Source organism: Sturnus vulgaris, chromosome 16 (assembly GCF_052056855.1).
Source record: "Sturnus vulgaris isolate bStuVul1 chromosome 16, bStuVul1.hap1, whole genome shotgun sequence".
NCBI classification, from domain to species: Eukaryota; Metazoa; Chordata; class Aves; order Passeriformes; family Sturnidae; genus Sturnus; species Sturnus vulgaris.
Genome location: NC_142258.1, coordinates 6,785,715 through 6,805,072, shown reverse-complemented (window position 1 = coordinate 6,805,072; position 19,358 = coordinate 6,785,715). Strand labels below are relative to the sequence as shown.

At 42.5% G+C, this 19,358-nt stretch overlaps 2 protein-coding genes across 2 annotated transcripts in view; one reads left to right on the top strand and one right to left on the bottom strand.

The window, feature by feature from the left end:
• The first annotated feature begins 154 nt into the window (after window positions 1-154).
• BRI3 (brain protein I3) lies at window positions 155-10,993 on the top strand. The gene is made up of 3 exons (XM_014869713.2): window positions 155-427; window positions 1,969-2,083; window positions 10,605-10,993. Exons 1-3 carry the CDS (start codon window positions 259-261, stop codon window positions 10,735-10,737), a joined length of 417 nt encoding a protein of 138 aa, XP_014725199.2. The 5' UTR covers window positions 155-258; the 3' UTR covers window positions 10,738-10,993.
• A 1,116-nt stretch (window positions 10,994-12,109) lies between these two features.
• The window catches only part of BAIAP2L1 (BAR/IMD domain containing adaptor protein 2 like 1), a 35,963-nt gene continuing 28,714 nt past the window's right edge, over window positions 12,110-19,358 (bottom strand). The window contains exons 9-14 of the mRNA XM_014869699.2: window positions 18,817-18,967; window positions 17,495-17,702; window positions 17,162-17,239; window positions 16,650-16,815; window positions 13,252-13,292; window positions 12,110-12,709 (exon numbers count right to left, since the gene is read on the bottom strand). Of these exons, the coding sequence (XP_014725185.1) occupies window positions 12,634-12,709; window positions 13,252-13,292; window positions 16,650-16,815; window positions 17,162-17,239; window positions 17,495-17,702; window positions 18,817-18,967 (720 nt within the window). The 3' untranslated portion in view covers window positions 12,110-12,633. The remainder of the gene's footprint in view (window positions 12,710-13,251; window positions 13,293-16,649; window positions 16,816-17,161; window positions 17,240-17,494; window positions 17,703-18,816; window positions 18,968-19,358) is intronic.

The following is a 19,358-nucleotide window of genomic DNA, read 5'->3' as shown; positions in this document are numbered from 1 at the left end:
TTCCCTGCGCCGCCCGGCGGAGTCGCCGCGCGCCGCTCCGGGAGCGGCGTCACGTGGGGCGCGGCGGCCTCGTGACCGGCCGCGAGCGCAGCACCGGGGCCGCCGCTGCCCCGTCCCTGCCCCCGCCGCGGGCCCCTCGCGCCGCCGCCGCCGCCCCCGAGCTCCGGCGCCCCCGGGCGGGGCGGGGCGGGCGGCGTGCGCCGGGCCGGGCGCCGCTTCCTGGTCGGCCCCCGCGGGACGAGGTAGCGCCGGCCCAGCATGGACAGCAAACCGCTGCTGCAGGAGCGGCCCCCCGCCTACAGCCCCGCCGCGCCGGGCGCGCCGGGCTACGACTACGGCCACGGCAACTACGGCGCCATCCCCGCCCCGCAGCCCGGCTTCCAGCCGCCCCCGCCGTACCCCTACCCGGGCGCCGCGGCCGCCTCAGGTGGGTCACGGGCGGCGCCGACCCGGTGGGGTGTGGGTGGGGGGGGAGTCCCCGGTGTGCGGAGCGGGCCCCGAGCGCCTCGCTGCCCCTTCGCTGGGGCGGGGGGCGGCTGTGGAGAGCCCCCCTCCCGCTCCCGGGGCTGGGCGGCCGCGGTGCGCCGAGGCCGTGGGCTCGGGAGCCGGGCTGGGGCCGGAGCGGGGAACTCCCCGGCCGCTCCCGTGTGCGGCTCCCCCGGCACAGCGAGGCCCTGGGGGTGTCGCGGCTCCCCCGCTCGAGGGCAGCGCAGGGAAGCGCCGGGATCCCGGTGTTCCAAAGCGCCATCTCCCTTTCCCCTCCTTCCCTCGGGGCCCCTGAGGGGTTTGTTTTGCACTCTCCCCAAAATCCCGGCTGGGATTGAGGGCATTCCTCACACGCACGGGTTTTCTGCCTCCGAGCAGCGGCAGAACCACAGCTGTGCTTGCCACTAAAACAGACCCCAAACTTGTTCTTTGCCTGCACTTCGCTGTATTGTGGTTAATGTTTGTTTGTCTTTTGTGATACACTTCAGTAGTCTGAGAGAGACTTAGGTAAGCAGATGCAATATTTTCGTTAACTGAATTAATACTAACATCTGCTGAGAAAAGAAGTAGCCTCTCGAGAAGAGGAATGCTTCAGAAGTTATAAAAGTTGCACTGCAGACACAGACCCCCCCCCGTCTTTGAGTTGAACCTTGAGGCTACACATTGATTTTCCTGTTGATAACTTGAAGCTCGTTTTCCTGCAATACAGGCATTAGTGGTTATTTTCAGTTTGAATGGTGAGATTGCCAGACTTCACAGATGGATAGAGGAACTTGATAGAGGAAAGTCTGAAACTTGGGAAATAAGCTCAAAATAAATTATAACTGGGCAAACTGTGCCTTTATTACACTGCGTACATCTAACTGTCCCTTTCAAAAGCGGTTTTTTTATAATTTAAAGTTTTTAATGTTAATAAAGCAGTTAAATGCTTCTGTTTTCTGTCTACAGCCGTTAAAATTACTAGTTCTTTTGCTAGCAACATGGGCTTTCTGAAAGTTGGATTTTTTCTTATGCTATTTCTTTCTACTTGCATCCTATCACTCCTACCTTGCTTTTCAGTTAGAAATTTAATATATGGAATTTAAGCTTGAAACTGGAGAAAGATTTATTCTGCTTCAAATAATTTGTCTGCTGGAGCAGGACGTTCTTAATACATAACATCCAGAAGTGAAAGTTATGGTGAAAGCCATGGTCATTGTTTAAACAGTTTTTCCCTGGCGCTCAACAGCATTGAAAGAAAATCTCAAAGTTAATTATTAGCTCTGTGTCCTTTTGGGATGGTTAAATTGATACTTGGGTTTATGAACTGGCTTTGCCATTAGCTGTGCCAGGTGTTCCAGTTCTGATTTTGATAGAGCTTAAAATGCTTAATCAAGGCTACATTCCTATTTATTGTTTTCCATGTTTTGATGTCATACTTGTAAATTATCATTTTTCTTTGTGCCTTACTTGTGGTGATTGAGGGTTTTTTCTTTATTTTAGGGTACACTATTCCTCCACCGACATCACAGCCAAACTATTCGAGCACGTACACCATCATTCAACAGCCTGCCACCACCACTTCTGTAGTAGTAGTTGGTGGCTGTCCTGCCTGCAGGTAAAATGGCTCTTGTGGAATTAAACTCAGTCTTGGGTTTTGTTATTTAAGATAGATGTATCCATATGGTTCCTTGGTTTTCAATAGCTTTTCTCTGTGTGTGTGTTACAATTAACTGCAAAGGCACCAAGGTGTAGCAGTGGAATGCTTTGGTTTGTGTAGTATGAGCTTGTCCGGGTGGGCTCAAGACACCTGCTATAAATAATGCAAGACACTTCAAACATGAATCTGTTCTTTAAGATGGAGGAAGCTCTGTAAGTGATACTTTTAATGAAGTGGCTCTTCAGTAACAGATGTAAAGGGTCAGTTCTTGGGGGGAAAAGCATGACAGGAAGTCCTTTCTGATGTGTCTATGCCTTGTGATGGTGAGTAGCATGATTTTATTGTGAAACTCTGTAATCTGTGACCATAGTCGCTTCTGGTTTTCTGGCAGTACTGTGGAAGAACTTCTGCAGTTGTGGTGTGTGTTCTCATTCCCAACTCAAACTGTGCAAAACCAGGCAGGGTGATTGTATTGGCTTAAAACTTAAAAAGATCTCTAAAAGTTATTTAACTGCAGAAGAACAGAGAAGTTGATAGACCAGACCAAAAATGTCAGTCTGCTGCAGTGGTGAAAACCAGAAAAAGTGGTCAGCTGTTACATGGAGTTGCAGCAAGAGAACAAGTTCCCCCTTGGAGATCACAGCCATAAAAAAGGAAGGAGGCACTCAGTTTCCTCACTAGTGCTGTAAGTCAGCTGAAGTCCCTCTCACTTCTCAGTTCTTAGCTTCCTGGGATATTAGGCCATGGCTGAGGGCAGAGGGATAGCTGCTGGTGCAGTTCAGGCACTGCTCTGCCTGGCCAGCTGTGACTCAAATGCAGGCTAATTCCCCTCTGTTAAAGTGTACAGGAGTTACCCTTGGGGTATCTTGCAAGGAGGCATTTGATATTCTGCAGGTCTGAGTTCCCTTTCGGAAGGTGTAGGAAACAGACTTGCCTGAGTAGTCGAAGTGATACAAGTTGGGTGTGTGATGAATGTGACAGAGGATGTCATGTGGCAGAGGCTGTAGCCCAAGTGTTGAGGTTGGTGTTTGTCTGAGAGTCCATACCTGCCTTCAAAGGTAGATTCAAATAAGAAGTGTCCTGTGGTGTTATGTAAAAACATGTGCCTGTTGAAGTGCCACTAGTTAAGGCTGAAAAACCTGTACCAGCTAGAGCTATTGATTTAGAAGGTGTGTTTTAAACACTGGAGGAAAGCAAGTGCTGAGCTGTTTAGGGGATGTGGTAGATCCTGCCACCTGAGTGATTACATCAATATGCTGATGCTGTAGCTCAACCAGAATACAGGGCAGATGCTGTGCATGGCTTGGAGAAAGCAGTGTGCTTACACAGACAGGCCTTCTGGCCCTGACCCCAGGACATCTCAAAGCATTTCACTGGGGAAGTGCTCTTGGAAATAGCTTAAAGTGGCTAGCCTCTTGTTGCTATTATTTTTAATTTTTCTGAAAGTTTGCAGAATATGCTGAGTTGAAAGGGACCCATCAGGATCATCTAATCCAACTCCTGGCCCTGTACAGGACATTCCAAGAATCCCACCATGTGCCTGAGACCGTTGTCCAAACACTTCTTGAACTCAGAGAGGCTTGAGGCTTCTGGATGGTCTAGGAAAGACTTTTGAAACAATCATTTGCACATTACTTTAGCCAATGAGCAGTCTGTTGTTAGTTGTTTTTAAGTGATCTCACTTGAATAGCTTTCTTAAGTCATCAGGTATGCCCAGCTGGAAGAACCCATTGTGGACTCTTTCCTAAAGCAAAATACTCTCCACGAAATCCTAGTTTACTCTTGGATCCTCAGTTTCTGTTCTAGGCTTTGAAAAAAATAATTTGTGAGAACTGTGAAATATTCTGGGTCATGGAATCCCCAGGACGAGTAACTGTATCTAGTAATGGTGTTTTAGTCTCCTTTGTCCTATTACTATATTAATTCCTAATTGTCCCTAGAACAGGAGTCAAGTGTCAAGATATGAGGGAGAAAGCTCAGATTGCTGTGTTTTTGTTTTTCAGGAGAAAGGACAGGGAGGCTGGGTGAAAGGCATAATATTGAATATTAGGCAGAATATTCATATTCTGGAAGGTTACACTGGTTGTTACTTTCAGAGAAAAAACTCAATCCTCTTTGACTTCTCCAGACCTTAATTACAGTTCTTCTATGCCCTGAAAACCTATTTTATGATGAATATAATGTGCAGGTACACTGAATACTGCCCTGAACAAAAAAAAAATGTTGAAGGGGCATTGAAAAATATTAAAAACTATTAATGGTACATAAAAAACAGGTCAGTTGTCCTGTTACTTTCCTGATTTGGTGGTGCATGATTGTTAGAGAAGTCTGCTTCTCTTCTCATCTACTTTGGATCACCAGGACCCTTGTGTATGGCTGTGGAATGATGTAACTAATGGAGTAACCTAAAGGCCATCAAGAGGATTTCTGCCATCAGAAATACAAAGCAGTCTGTTGCACTATGGTATTTATTCATGTTGCTGATGGAAATCAAAACCATTTCCAACTTAAAATATATGTTGTTGAGAAATACACAGTATTGGTCTGTTACTTGAATTGATGTCTATTTACTGCAGTCATGGAGTGATCGTAGTGTTAATAAGCTGGCTCGAGTACAGTCAATCTTTAGGCTTTTTTTTTAATGGTATTTGGTCATAAGAAGTACAAAGTATCTCCAGAAGTAGCCTCTCTGAAGTCGGTAATGTGCCTGTGGTGAGTGGTAATTGCATTCCTGCCCTCCTCCCTCGGAAGCGCTGCTGCCATCTGAGGGATGACTCTCCTGTCTCACAAGCTGTGCCTCCTGCTTAGAGCTGTTCCTTACATTGAGCTCATTCATCACTGGGCAGTGTTGCTTTCTAGTTACAGACTTCAGTATCAATGTGTGTTCCATCCTTCCTTCCCTGCACTCTCAGAATTCCTTGGTGACTGTAGTCCTGTTGTCTCGGCGTGTGCTTTTCTCCCAGCCCTGATGTACGGAGGATTAAACTGAGTTGCACAATCTTGTCAGCTTTATGGCTTCTAGTTGACATTTAAGATTTGGCCAAGTTCTGCTTTTAAAGTATTTTATGTTCCCGAGTACACATTGAGTCATTACAGGCACTGACTTTAGATATCCTGCTGTGGAATTATCTTTTTAGCTTGGAATATGCAGCCTGGCTGATTTACTTGTGGTCACTTTCATTTTCTTTTTCTCTGTCTTTTGTTGTTGGCGATAACTAACTGCTCAGGAATGTTTGCTTTCCTGTTATTTAACAGAAGAAAGTTTTTTTTAAAAACTGTAAAAACATTCTCTTGATCTGATGATTGCAAAAGCCAGTTCCTTCAAAATCTGGGAGAGAGCCTTTGTTGGGCCCCATTGGGTTTTTATTTTCCTGTTCAACCGTATGCAAAGTTGCTTGGGAGAAAGAGCAAGGAAAAGGAGCTCACACTGCTGCAGCTTTCACTTCTGACAGCTACAGTACATCTGCTGGATCAGCTTTGTAGTGGGTCTCAAATTATGCCAACATTGAGGCTTCTTCCTGAACTGGAAGATGAGACTAGTTTAAAACTATTTTTTCTGAGACGTCTTACAACATTCTCCCTGCCACGGGAGTAGTTTTGGTTTGTTGTTGTTGTGGGTTTTTTTTATTTACTGGGGTTTTGTTTGACTTGACAAAGTTGTAGCTTCTCAGGTTTTGGTTGAAATTTTGTTTTTGTCAATTACACGCATGTCTCCTGAGGGAATAGACTAGAAAAATTGCACTTAGGTGATAAAGTCCTTCCAAATTTCAGTCACAGATGCTGTGAGGGCTTTGATAAAAGGCTGCTCAGGATACAGGCTTTCTATAGTTATTCACAACTGTATTTAAACTTCATGTAAATATTCTTAATATAATTTCATTATATTCACTGGTTAAATATGCAAGGAATTTTAAAAAAGACAACAGGAAAACACCTCTTTAGAGAGCATATCTGATAGTGTGAGCAAACCTGAGGATTTTTGGTTTCCAGCAGCAAGCTGGAGATCCTTTTGAACCTTGTGAGTGAATCAAACTTTGCAGTACCTTCTTGAGAGTGCTGTGAAGAGCACAGGGAAGAAGAAAGCCTTGATCCAGCAGACTGGGGCAGATGCCACAAGTGCCCTTTGGAATTCCTGACTGGGAGAGCTGGGACTTTTCCCAGCTCAACAGCAGCTGCTGAGCAGGAAGTTGCTTGATGAGCCCTGTAGAGAGGAGGGGTAAGCCTTTAGCAGGGTCCCAAACGAGAGCAGCACAGCTCTGGCTGCTTCTGAGGAGTTTTGTTCCATTGGCCTGACCTGATTTGCAGACAATAATCAAAACACATTAATCTTATAAAGTCTCATTTCTTAGAAAAATAAGGCACAGCCTTATGGAATGTATTCCCTAATGGGACTGTATAAAAATTATAATCTTGTCTCTAATGCCTAGTCTGTCACTGGTCCCGAATTACAGCAATTGTTTTTCTCTTAGAGTCACCATTTGTCTTGAAGAATACTTGTCTTATGATTAGGATTTAATTGTAGCAATGAGTTGTTCTGGGAGGGAGGAGGGAGCTGCCCTTGTTTGTTGGGCACCACAGTGGTACTGATGGGGCTGTGTGTGCAGACAAGGGAGGAAAAACCCCAGCAGGGCTCAGTGTGGCTCACCCTGCTGGATGTGCACCCCACAGGGAGCTCTGAACTGTGTGCTCTGCCTTGTTTGCCAGGCTGGGCTGCTGGTGTGAAGCCTTGAGGCTCATCTGATTAGAACTGGAATTAAAGCACTGGTGCTCCTGCAGCAGGGAAGGCTCATGGCTTGGAGGCATTTCAAGAAAGACAAACAGCTAGATACAGACTGCTCCCTTTGCCAGGATTCCTCTGCTTCTACAACAGGCCTCTGTATAAGAAATGAGGCCTAAAGCATAAGGAAATTCAGATAAATCTGTAAATACTGTTGTGCCTCTTGGAAGTGATTTTTAAGGATACTTGCATTTACATATATACACATCTTGTGCTGAGGGGGGGTAAGCCAGTGGCTACATAGAGATTTGGGCTTCTTCTTGTGAATATGGATCAATAACCATTCAAGATGCCATCAGGCTGAGGCTGGAGGAGCTGATACCCCTCTTCATAGAAATTAAAACTGTAAACATCCAGTGCTTACTCAGTAATTCCATATATAATTGTCAATTCTTTTTCTTCTGCAGCTGCAGGTGAGATTTGAACATTCTGAACATAGCTGTTGCATTAGCCAGGAGATGATAAAGAATCTCTGGCTGATTTTGTTTGTATGTTCAAAATTAAAGATTTGGTGTGTAGCTGCCTTAGTCCATGCATGTCCCTGGCCTGGTTTTCCATTCAGATTTAAACTTTGAAACTCAACCAACCTCTGTGGCAGAAGATGGGATATGATTGGAAAATTCCAGGTGGTTGGTCATGGAGGACAGCAGTTCTCTCACGTGCAGTTTCTTTTCATGTCTTCAGAGCTTGTGGTACAGTCAGCCTGTCTCTGATTACCTGGGATGACCCTTTGAATGTATTTATAAGGTCTAAAAATTGCTGATAAGCTCACATTTAAATACTGTGATGTAGTGATAAGTCTAAAAATGCACGTGTTAAATCGTACCAGTGCTGTGCTCACAGATCTCATTATCGGCCCTGAGCATTTGACTTAAGATCTTAATGTTTTAAGAGTTATGTTGAAAAAGGGGGTTATCTTAAAACCAATTTGGTTTCAAGTACTTGTCAGTGGGCATAATTGACCTTACTGTATGGAGTTGGCAGCTGCAGTTATAGCTTAAATGCAAAATTCTGCTTGCAGTATAAATAAACATTTCCACTTTATTTTTAGAGTGGGAGTGGTGCAGTTATAATCAGCTTTTATGTGGTTTATGCTGTAGAAGAAAATTTATGTTTGGTTACGTTAGTGAATCCACAGTTTCAATATGGAGTCTCTAATTACTCCACATCTCAGGTAAGATATACAAGCAGAAAATATTCATAGTCTCCCTTATAAAAAGGTTTTTTTCTTTTTAAATTTAGTAACTGGCTAAGCAGTGGTTGGGTAAGTGTTCATCTAAAATTAGGTGCTGACATAAATCAGCAGAAGCCAAGAAGTGTTGTGTGGCTAATGCTGTAATCACACTGTTAGACGTGATAGGAGCTCTGAAACAACAGGCATGGTGTGGAGGTCATGCAGGCACAGCTCAGGTGGGTGTCCCCTGGAGCTGCCTTGCTCTGCTGCTGGCCTGGGCTGTCCCTGTTCTTCTCCAGTGCTGACCCAGCAGTGCTCCCTGTGCCTTGCTTTGTCCCCCTCTGGGCCTTTTCCCTTATTCTGGTGTTGAATATTGATGGCAATTTTTAAATTTTAGTTTAACTTGGCATTTTGCACTACCACAAAGCAGTTCTGAGTAACTGTTTAGGGGGAAGGGAGTTAAAAGAAATTCTATTTACAGTGTCATGGACATGTGCTTACTAGTGGACTTGGGCCCTGGCAGCTGATTAAGAGGGTTGATTGGAATGGGTTGGGCCGTGCTCATCATTGTTGGGGCTGATCAGCAGTACCCTCATTGATCCCTCTGTTTGATTAATGTGTTTATTCTTTAAGGCCACATCAATAGGCTGCTTATACTCTTAACTAAGCACACTGGCTTACTTGTCACAAATGTAGGTTTCAGGGCAGGAACTGAGTATGGAATTCTTAAGAGACAAGGAGAAGATTTCAAAACAGTAATGAAGCAGGAGTTGGATGCCTGCAGGAGGGACTGCTCAGTGTGTGAAAGGAAAAGAAGGCATTAGTGTACCAGCACAGCAGGGCAGGAAATACAACAGCTGTAATGTGCTGTGTACTGTACTTAGTGTGCATTTTCCAGACAGTGTTATTTGTGATGTCATTGAAATGCCTGGAGAAGGAACTTGTCTTGGGTGGATCTGCAGTGTGAAAACGAGTCTTGAATTACTCAGAAACGAGAATGTGCCCGAGCTTCTCCATACATCCAGTGTGTTACTGGGTTAACCTGTGGACAGGGGAAAAGGAGAGACCTCACCTCCTGAGCTTGTGCTGCTGGTTTCTGTTTGGTCTGAGGGTGGTCAGCATTTCGTGCATTTCCCAAGTGCAAATTCAGCTGCTTCATCCAGACCTGACGGTTCGGGCTGAACACTGCAGTGTGTCCTTTTGCCCCTCTATCTGTAACTGGTCTGGTCCCAACAGTCCTGAATTTCTTTGCATTCCGGCTCTGGGAGCAGAGTGTTCCCAGGAGATGGCACCTCCCCAAGCTCCAGCTCTCAGGGCAGGCACTCTTTTTTTGCTACAACAATGCAAGATGACTCTCGAATACCTGTGTGCCCAGAGAGAACAGTGACAGATTAGCTCTGCAGAAGTGTTCTGCTTCAAGACACGCTCCTCAGGACTTCAGATCCGACCCTTTTCCCCATGTTTTGTAGAGTGAGTTTCAGTAGTGCAGGTACTGCTGTTCTCTCCCCATGGCTCGTGTTCTGCTGAGACTGTGGGAGTAGCCACAATGTCCAGCACAGGCTGCACAAGTCTGACCTGTGGCACACTTGTGTGCTGAGACTCGAATCTAGGTGGTGATGTGACCTTTGTCTACACTTTTTTAGTTGCCTTAAAAGAGTGTTATCTGAGGACATGAAATGATAAAAGCTACTGCTGGGATCCATGGTAACCTGACCGTTCCTTTATTTTATACCAGATACAGAGTTAATGTCTATCTCTGCAAACAGAAATAAAGTGCATTAAAGTGAGGGAAAGCTTAAGGGGAATGTGGACTTGTGTAAGCAGCAGAATATCAAGAACACTTGGAAAAGCCTTTGGCTTCTGATGAAGGTTGATGGGAATGGTTCCCAAGTTTGATCAAGTTGCAATGTTTCAGGCAGTTTTTGTAAGAAATGGTCTCTTGAGGCTGCACCTTCCTTCCTTCACTCTATTTACACATCCAAGAGCGTGTCCCTGACTGCTGCCAGGGAAACAGCAGCTCCTTGGTTGGGCCTGCTCACAGCCTGCACTTCAGGGCCACTCAGCTCTGTTTGTGTTGACTTCACTGTACCAGGAGGATACATCTTGTTCGAGTGTTTTGCTAAACTCCAAATCTCAACTATTTAATGTAACTGCACAAATTTCTGAAGTCTGAATTCTCTGGTTTACTGTCTGTTTTTATTTTGGGGGATGCTCAGATGGTTCAGAAGGGAATCAGAAACTGAAGTGGAAGTAAATTTCTGCTGTCATAGGACTGTGATGAAAGAAAACTTCCGGGTGGTTATGGAGTTGGGAGTCAGCTGGAGCCATGTGACATCAATAATTAGTTCCTCTACAGTTTGTAAAGGGAAATCAATTCTGAGAAGTAGAAACCAGGAACAATTCCCAAACCTCGTACTTTATCTTGCTTTATAAAATGGTGTGGTTTCTCGTGACTGCCAAAGCAGAGTGGTGACTTGGGGGCAAACTTGGTGAGTGTCCTTGACTGAGTCTGTTTTCCCTTTTTGCAGGGTTGGCGTGTTGGAGGACACCTTCACCTGTCTTGGTGTTTTGTGTGCCATTGTATTCTTTCCAATTGGGATTCTGTTCTGCCTTGCACTGAGGCAGAGAAGATGCCCTAACTGTGGGGCAGCTTTTGGCTGAGGGGCTGAATGTGGATGTGCTTACGGAAGCTACAACTGTTAGCATACTCTTTCTAATGTAAATGTCATGTACAATCATTTTATTTGCTTCAGATCTGTTTTGTAAAGTGTGAAGGAATTTAGTCTCTTGCATGTAATTTAAACTTAATCTTTTATGAGCATGTGCATTGCAAAACATGAAAACCTGACTTGTTTTCCATGTTTAGTGGCACCTGTTGAAAACTAAATAAAACTGCTTTTCCTTTTGCAATCCTCAACTTGTGGCTGGATTATTAAATATGTTACTGACATGTCTGATACTGTGTAGTCTGAAAACAGAGTAGTAATCCTAGGTACAATGAGGGGTAAGTATGTGCCAGAATCCTTATGTTAAATGATGTTTAAGACTCTACATGTTTAGGGCATCAGGTATTTGAGGGACATGTTGTAAGTGCTGTGTGTGCTACTTCTGGCAACAGCTCCTCTCCCTCACTGCAGACACAAGTAATAACACACAATCAGAGCCCTGTTTTAATTAGTGAGGGTTTTGCATCATGCAGGGGCTGGTGTTGGTTCACAAGCAGCAGAACCTTCTGCCTGCAGCAGGAAGATACTGGGGCACTGCCAACCATGAGCTGCCCTGAGTAAAGGGCTTTTGCATCTTAGATTGAGCTTTCAATAATTCAGTATCAGAATTAAACAGACAGGCTAGGTTGAGTTGCCTCTACTGTGCTTTAGAAGATGGGCTCAGGTGTAAGTTACCCCTTGAAAAGCTGTTATTTCAGGTGGGAATGTTTATGCAGGGCTCTCTGGCAAACTGTCCTCAGCCTTGAACTTGAAAGGCAGGGTGAGAGGAGCCAGCACATGCTCATATACTATTTTTTGATATTAAGTAACTGAAAGGCATTTCACATGACTTGAATTCACTGTTTATAGTAGTAGAAGTAGGCACCACTTAAGGTCTGAGCCAGGGGATGCTGCAGGAAATGTGCATGTGTAAAACAGAATGATTTAGAGTAAGGATTAATCACAGCTCAGCTCTGCTGTGACTGAAGTTAAAAGCTCAGTTTCACTGAACTCAGCTACTGCACTGTGCCAGCACTCAGGCCTTTGCTCAGCTCCTTAATCAAGGATTTTCAACTTTAGGATGTTTTCCTTTTGGCTAGGCTACAGTAATAGAGGAACTTCAAAGGCAGCTTTTTATATTGGCATTTGAGAAAAAAATCACGGCACTGCTTTATTATGACCTTTTATCAGACTAAAGTTTGACAACAGTTTTTAAAGACAGAATTATCACTGAAGAATGTGTTGACAGTATAACACAGACTGAAAATGAGTTTCTGTTGACACCTGAAACTTGTGCGTGAACATTAAGCAAGGCATTACAAGTTGTCTATTCTTAAGGGGATAAATATTTATTTATAACCTACGGTATGTTTCTTACACAAAATAACATATAATCATTTATACAGGCAATTCTCTATTCTAGAATAAGGCGGTTGTTACATTGTTCTGTTTGGAAAAAAAAAAAAATCACTGTTATCTTCTTTAGTAGGTGGCATATGCAGGCTTTTATCCTAGAACTTATCATTGCAGCTTCCAAGTAATGAATGCCAAAGATTCTGTGAGCTATTACTCTGATTCACTAGAGTATCCAAACTATCTCTAGTATATTTTCACAATTCCTACTACAAAAAAAGGCATACTGTAAAGTCAAGCCCAAGTGTTCAAACACTAGCCCAAAGCAATTACCTCATTAGAAACTATAGGTTTAAAAAACATCAGAGCTCCATTCCAGTATGTGTCTATTGTACAGTAATTACATTTAAATAAATTTTTGGGACAAGTTGAGAAAGTAATTGTCATTGCTGGAACTGGGTGTTGATAAGGAGGAAGCACACGTGTCTGAGCTGTGTCTTCATCGGATAATGGGTGCTGATCTGTCATTTGTTACTGTGGGTCTGAGTTTCACCGTTGCAAAGGGGTTTTCTCCACTGAAAAGAAATGCATGAAGTTACTTGAAGGCTTTCTGCAATCCAACCCCGAATTTATTCATTCAGGTCCTTCATCCAGCCTGTCATCAAACAGTAAGTTATGGTTCTGAGACTCAGGGATTCTGTGCAACTCCCAGTTTAACTTGTATTTTTAAAACGAGGTTACGCATGAAGAATCCCTTTTCCACGAGCCAAAAACTTGGGATGTTAATGCCCAGTTACATCTGGACTTTTTAAAATAGCTCCCAGTCCTCAAAGATTTTTGCTTTTAACCCACCGAGTCAGTTAAAGAAAGGTTTTAAGTCCTGCTCCCTGTCAAGCTACTGGAGAAACATGTTTTTCTGAGAAGGGCCTGTCTATTGTACTGCACTTGATTCCACTCTTGAGGAAAGTACAACTAATTTTAGCCATATTGTTCTAGCAGTGCCTGGGAAAGGTCACAGAGAAATTAATGATAAACATCCTTATTTCCCCTTTATAATAAAAAAATAAAAGAAGCCATTATAAAGCCACAACAAAATCAGTGTAGAAGAGTATTTTACCTTAGAAAAGGTGGTTTTATAATGCCGTTCATGTCAGGTTTCTGTAAAAAAAAAAAAAAAATTACATGAATTTGTAGAAATATGCTACAGGTGCTCTTGCTAAGTGCTAAGGGAAAGAGACCCTGTAATTAATCTGTATGACCAGTTTGGTTTTATTACTAAGAAATTTCAGTGCTGAACCAAAGCCTGTCAGGCTTTCCATTCCAGGCACGCTGTGTTTCAGGACCTCATTCAGCAGGTTCTTAACTCATGCTTGGCTTGTGATTCCAGTGAAATTGCTCAAGTACATCAGTTGTAAATAGACTTAGACCTTAGAATTAGGCCTAATTAGCCCTCAAAATTAAGAAAAATGAACAAATGCCTGAATCAAATCTTACTGAACACCAACCCTCCTCAAAGCTATGTCAACTATTAAGTCTTTTTTTTTGTTGTGCATATTACTGTCTTGTGTAGCACAGCATGAACAGTTTAACTGGCCAGAACCATTCCTCATCTTTCCTTGAAATCCTGAGCTATTTTTTCTGTCTATTCTGAAACAAAAACAAGATGCCTTGAATCATTTCCTGCTTCTGCATAGGAGGCCCAGTGAACAGACGGTTTTACACGTCTGTAAATCCTGTATGAGTCTACAAGCCAGCCCTGTATAATGTTGGGCTTATTTCCAAAGTCTATGGAGGTCTGGGGGCTGGGGACTTGCAGGGAAGCAGGAAAGACAAGGAAGTTCTGCAAGAATGAAAATAAATAGTGATTTTGGAACAAAACACTTGGTTGCAAGTGCAGCAGCTCTCCTCTACAGTTGTCCTAAGATGGGGTCACAGCAGTTGCTCTGGGTTAGGAGGTGCCTCAACAAAGGTGGTCATTGTTTTATACTCCAGAATTTCTAATTTATTTTGGTCTTGCTTTCGCTATGGAAATTTAGATTATCAAAAAAGATGTATTTGTTTTCCACTCCTAGGAGCTATCAGTTTCCATTCTGGCCTCCAAAGAGACTGTACTGCTTTAATTAGAGCTCTGCCAACTGACTGATCTGCCATTCCTTTTGAGTTTTTGGTTCAACAGAAATGTTGGTCCAAAAAGCCTTAAATTTATTCCTAAACCCCCTGACCCAAAGCCACAAACCAAACCAGCCCTTAAGGTGACTGTTTCTGAGAATGGAATGACCACAGCAGAACTGCAGGGATCCTGAGAGCATTTCACACATTTCTTAATTCTTTTAAGCTCTTTAGTCTGTCACCTGCTCCCAGGGCATGGAGCTCTCCCTGCTGGATTGGCACCTCCCAAGGGCTTTGGACATAATCACACCTGAAAGCCAACTTGATCCTGAACAGCAGGAAACAGGCCAAGGGAGCCACGGTATAAATTCCTACATGACACCATTACTGAGGCTCATGGCTTCTTCATTCAAAAACAAAAACCACAAACATGTCAAAATACAGATGCTGGTCTTCAGAATAATTTTAGAAGTTCCCAGATATTTGTTTTGAAAGTAACTGAACACTGAGATTTAGGTCGTATTTCTTGATAACCAGTTCATGCAGCAGAAAAGCTTCATTCCTCATAGAAAACACACTCCCAGAAACATCACTGCACAAACTACACACTTCCTACACCACAAGGGTCATTACTGACAAATAAACCCACTTACTTGAATGTGGATTCAAATATATATGCTAATATTAAACTGTTCTGGCTCCCCCAGAAAGTGCAAATCTTTTCTGTAGGAATATTTAGATGGAAAAAAAAAAAAAGGGTATCCCAAAACATGACTCATAATGAAATGGAGTAAGGTCTCTAACTGAGAGTAGCTTCAGCAACAACTTTCATACTTTCTTTCATACCTTTTATATTTGTAAAGTTAGGTAACCTCTTCTATAAAGAACTAGACACAAGTCTGTGATTTGATTACAAAAGTGATTGCTTTGGAAACACACCATTCACAAGAAACAAAATTAATACAATTCCTTTCCTCCCATTTGTTAAAATTCTGTATTTCTCCATACTTCTGAAATGCAGATAATAGCTTAAAATGCATATGTTGCTGTCAATTTATGTAATTTATGCCATACTTGTCTTTCCCATGTTTTGTATTTTTTTCTGGAGTTCTAGAGAGATGTATTTGAAGTGATTATTAGTGATTATTAAGTGAATGCTTCTATTCTTACTTATTTTAAATACAGTTCATTTTCTTTGCTAGCCAGTATAGCAAAAAAACCTTAATAATGCCCAACACCTTTAGGTAAGAAATGCCATCCATGTACCTAACATCCTAAGAGTAAACTTAAAAGGACCAGGAGAGGAGGTTTCATTAAAGACAGCCATTGTTTCCTCATGCCTTTCTATTTCACAGAATATCTGTATAAATTGTCATCCTTTGGACTCTTTCACCACTAATCAAGATGGGGTGTAACAAGCTTTCAGTTTCTGCTTTTTAAATTTCTTAGTTTTACTTCCACAAAGCACAAATTTACAAAGGCCACTTCAATTTCTACTGTAGGAGTCACCAGATTTCACTTAGAAAGCAGAAACATCTGTCAGCAGGTCAACCCACAATCTGTTTAGATGCTATCTTGAGAGATATATTAATATTTTAGTCATACCAATAAATAATGCACCTTTTTAGCTACTGGCAGGCAATTGTATTATTATTTGATTCCTGAAGTTTCCTATAGTTTCCAACTAATGGAACTTGTCATCTCACTTTGGTACGGTGTCTTATATTTTAGCAATGCTAACCTGATTTTATTAGGTTTTTTTACCTTCAAAAATGTGATTTCTGCTTTAAGAGGCTTTTTGGAGAAAGTCTCAAAAACATCACCCTTACATACACATCATCAAAATAATTAAATAAGCAGCAAGAAAAAAGCTAGTAATTGCCTTATTTGATTAGTTTTCATTTTGCATCAGTTTGAATGCTGCCTGAATAGCAGAAATAATAGCATTGTAATACATTATCTGTTCATAAAAAAATGTATTTTCACTTAGCTGTAGGTTTGCTGAATACAGCCAGGAATTAGTACAGCTCTCCCTCAGCAATAGCTGCAAACCCAGCACTCACTTTCATGGGGTTCTTGAACAGAGTTTATGCTGCCCCAATCCCCTGTGCCCCACAGCTTTAACATCACTGGAGGTGATGGATTTGTGCTTTCTGTGACAATTTCTTGTCATGTTGGACAGATTCCTTTGCTGAGAAGTTCTGCTGTGCAGGGTAAGTCTCCTGCTACTGTCACTTATATCCCTGAACAATTCTTCTCCCTTCCTGTTAGGATGGATGGACTGAAATGCCAGAGCCCCTGATCCTCGTGGTGCCGGCTGGCTCAAAGCACAGGGAGGTGAGGCAGGAGTCCCATCCCAGCAGGGTGGGATGTTCGATATTTGGATTCCCTGCCCCGGGCACTCACCGGGCCCGCCTGCTCCGCTCTGTCGGTCGGAGTTCTCACAGCAGCACCTTTTGCAGGCTCTGTCCGTCTGTCTGTCTGTGCCGCCCCCACGTAGTCTGGTGGTGGGAGGACAACTTCCCCTTTCTCCACGAGGTTCACGGAACTAACACTGCGGATTGGTGCAGGGCTGCAAGACAGAACCCAACAATTCTCAGATGCCAGAATCCATCTCACACTTGTCTTTAGCACCAGGAAAGCACAGAAGTGAATAACAGGGTACAATGTCCTGGAGCCACTGGGACTCTGAGTTAAGGCTGTTCTAAAGCTACTCCTTGGGTCTGTATGTAAGCATTAAAACACATTATTTACATTATTAAGGCACTGTACTACAGATTAGAGAGAGAGAGTTTACTGCCAGAGAGTTTTTACTGTATGTGCTACTGAACCTCAAAGAGCACGAGCACAAAAATAACATTTTAAATAAATGTTTGTGAAGATCTGGGCAGTTCTGCAAGTGCCACCCAAAATGTTACCTTGGCACTGGGGCAAAGGATTTTTCTTCTGCTGATTCATCCAGTGGTCTAGTGTATGATGATGGAAACCATCCTTTTCTGTAAAGGGAAAGGTCTTTTATATTATATAAAATTAGGAAGATCTTTCAAAATACAACAGTAGACTCAGAAAACAGATTTAACTTTTGAAGATACCGAATTCTAATTATTTTCCTTAGAGGGAAACCCCAAGTCCCTAGTCAGTGACAGCCAGTAAAAAAGGTGGAAAACAAATTTACTAATGTCTGCTAACATAATGTGATGAGAAATACTTTTACTTCATGTTCAAGGTGGGTAATATATTGATTATCTTACAGTCTGGTTGTGTCATGCTCCCCATAAAGCCAGCCATCCTTTTCCTCAGCCACTAGCAGGGTGATGATATCCCCCTGGGCAAAGCTGAGCAATGTCTTGTTGCTTCCAGCAGTATGTGGGAAGATTGTCTTCACTTTTTGCCTTTTCATTGTATTTAATCCCGTGGCAACAGAAGTTGAACGTGATAAATTGGCATAATCTGAATTTTCTGTCAAAAAAAGGAAAAAAAACCCCAAAAATTAGATACACAGAAATGAATGCAATTAATAATCTGAGAGGAAAAAAAATAAGGAAAACTCAAGTGCAAATGGAGTTCTGAGACTTTGTACTTAGACACCTCTCACTGCCAATGTTTCTTATCACCATGAAGGCCTTAAGTGCCTGTGCCTTTATAAGCACACACCCAGCATAATGAAGTGAAACCAACAGGCAGAAAAGGTTCTGGAAGTTTTAACTGGCTACTTCTTTCCTCTTTTGGCATGAAAAGTACTGAACGATCACAGCCATCAAGGGCCTTCGAAAATTCTCCCTTCTGAAAAAATGGAGCTGTATAAAATCCAACTTTCACTTTCAAATGTGCCTCAGCACTCAGCTTCAGCATTGAGGAGACTTGCAGACACTTGGCATTTTCTGGACACAAGATGTTTATCAGAAAAAAAATAAAGGATGGCTTAAAACTGTATGTTATTTCACTAGTACAATGCATTGTAAATGTATTTTTAAGGAAGAAATGCTGGAATTTCTATTACACATTGAAGACTTCTGCATTTCTTATACTGTGGTCTAGGCCTACTTCTTTCTTATATCACAGAAAGTATAAAAATCAGTATATGAGACAATTGGGAAGCAAATCTTCTTAGGATTTCCAATTTCAGGAAATGAACTACAACACTGTGTGCATTTTGTCCCATGTGCATTTCTCCCTTACTGCTACATGCCCTTAAAGTAAACCAAAGTGAGACTGTCAGTGTTTGTTTATGTGCACTGAAACACTGAGATGTATCCTGTTCAAAATCATGGAATGCCTTCTGCAGATAACACTGCAAGCCATGAGAGCAGGTAAGTTGGGTTAATTAGTGACACACAGAAAGTGATTAAAATGGAAAGTACCTGTCCAAACCTGCATTTTAGTGCAAACATTTCTCTTTTAACAGATCTCTCTCCTGTTAGGTAAATTATATGAATCCTTTGTGAAGACCATTTCTACTCCTCTATGCATCCTGACATTCACATCATTGTAGTAGCAGAGAAGCCCTGAGGTAATTTTGGTCACTGCAGGATGTCATTCACACTTCCCCAGTTTGCAGAGAAGGAACACTCACCTGCTGAGTGATTCAGGTTTTCAGAAGGTGCTTTGGGAGCTGTTGCAGGATTGTTGAACATATCCACAAGTGGGCTCGTGTACGCCCTGCCTGTGGGAGCTGGGGGCACTTTGGTTGCATTTTCTTGCTGAGGATAAAAATCATTTCCAATCTGGAGCCACAAAAACAACAGTATCACAATACTGAGGGAACAGCAATAACTGTTTTTCAATATTAAATTCTAGAGAGCAATGCTTAAAGTATTCCTAGAGGATACATATTTAAACATGACATAAAGCCCACACGCTCCTATGGATTGCTGATTGAAGGTTTGTAAGAGGCCTGATATACAGTTACTAGTGGGAAGGCTACATAACATGATGATCTCCAGATTTTTCTTGTTTAGAAGCTTACTATAATAATTTAGAAATTCAACAACTAATGATGACAAAGCCGAAATAAGAATTTTGCCTATACTCCAATAAACTAATAATCATGAAGGGAAGAAGGAGAGAAAATAGAAAAGAACATTTTCCTTAAGTTCATATTGAACTACTGAGTAT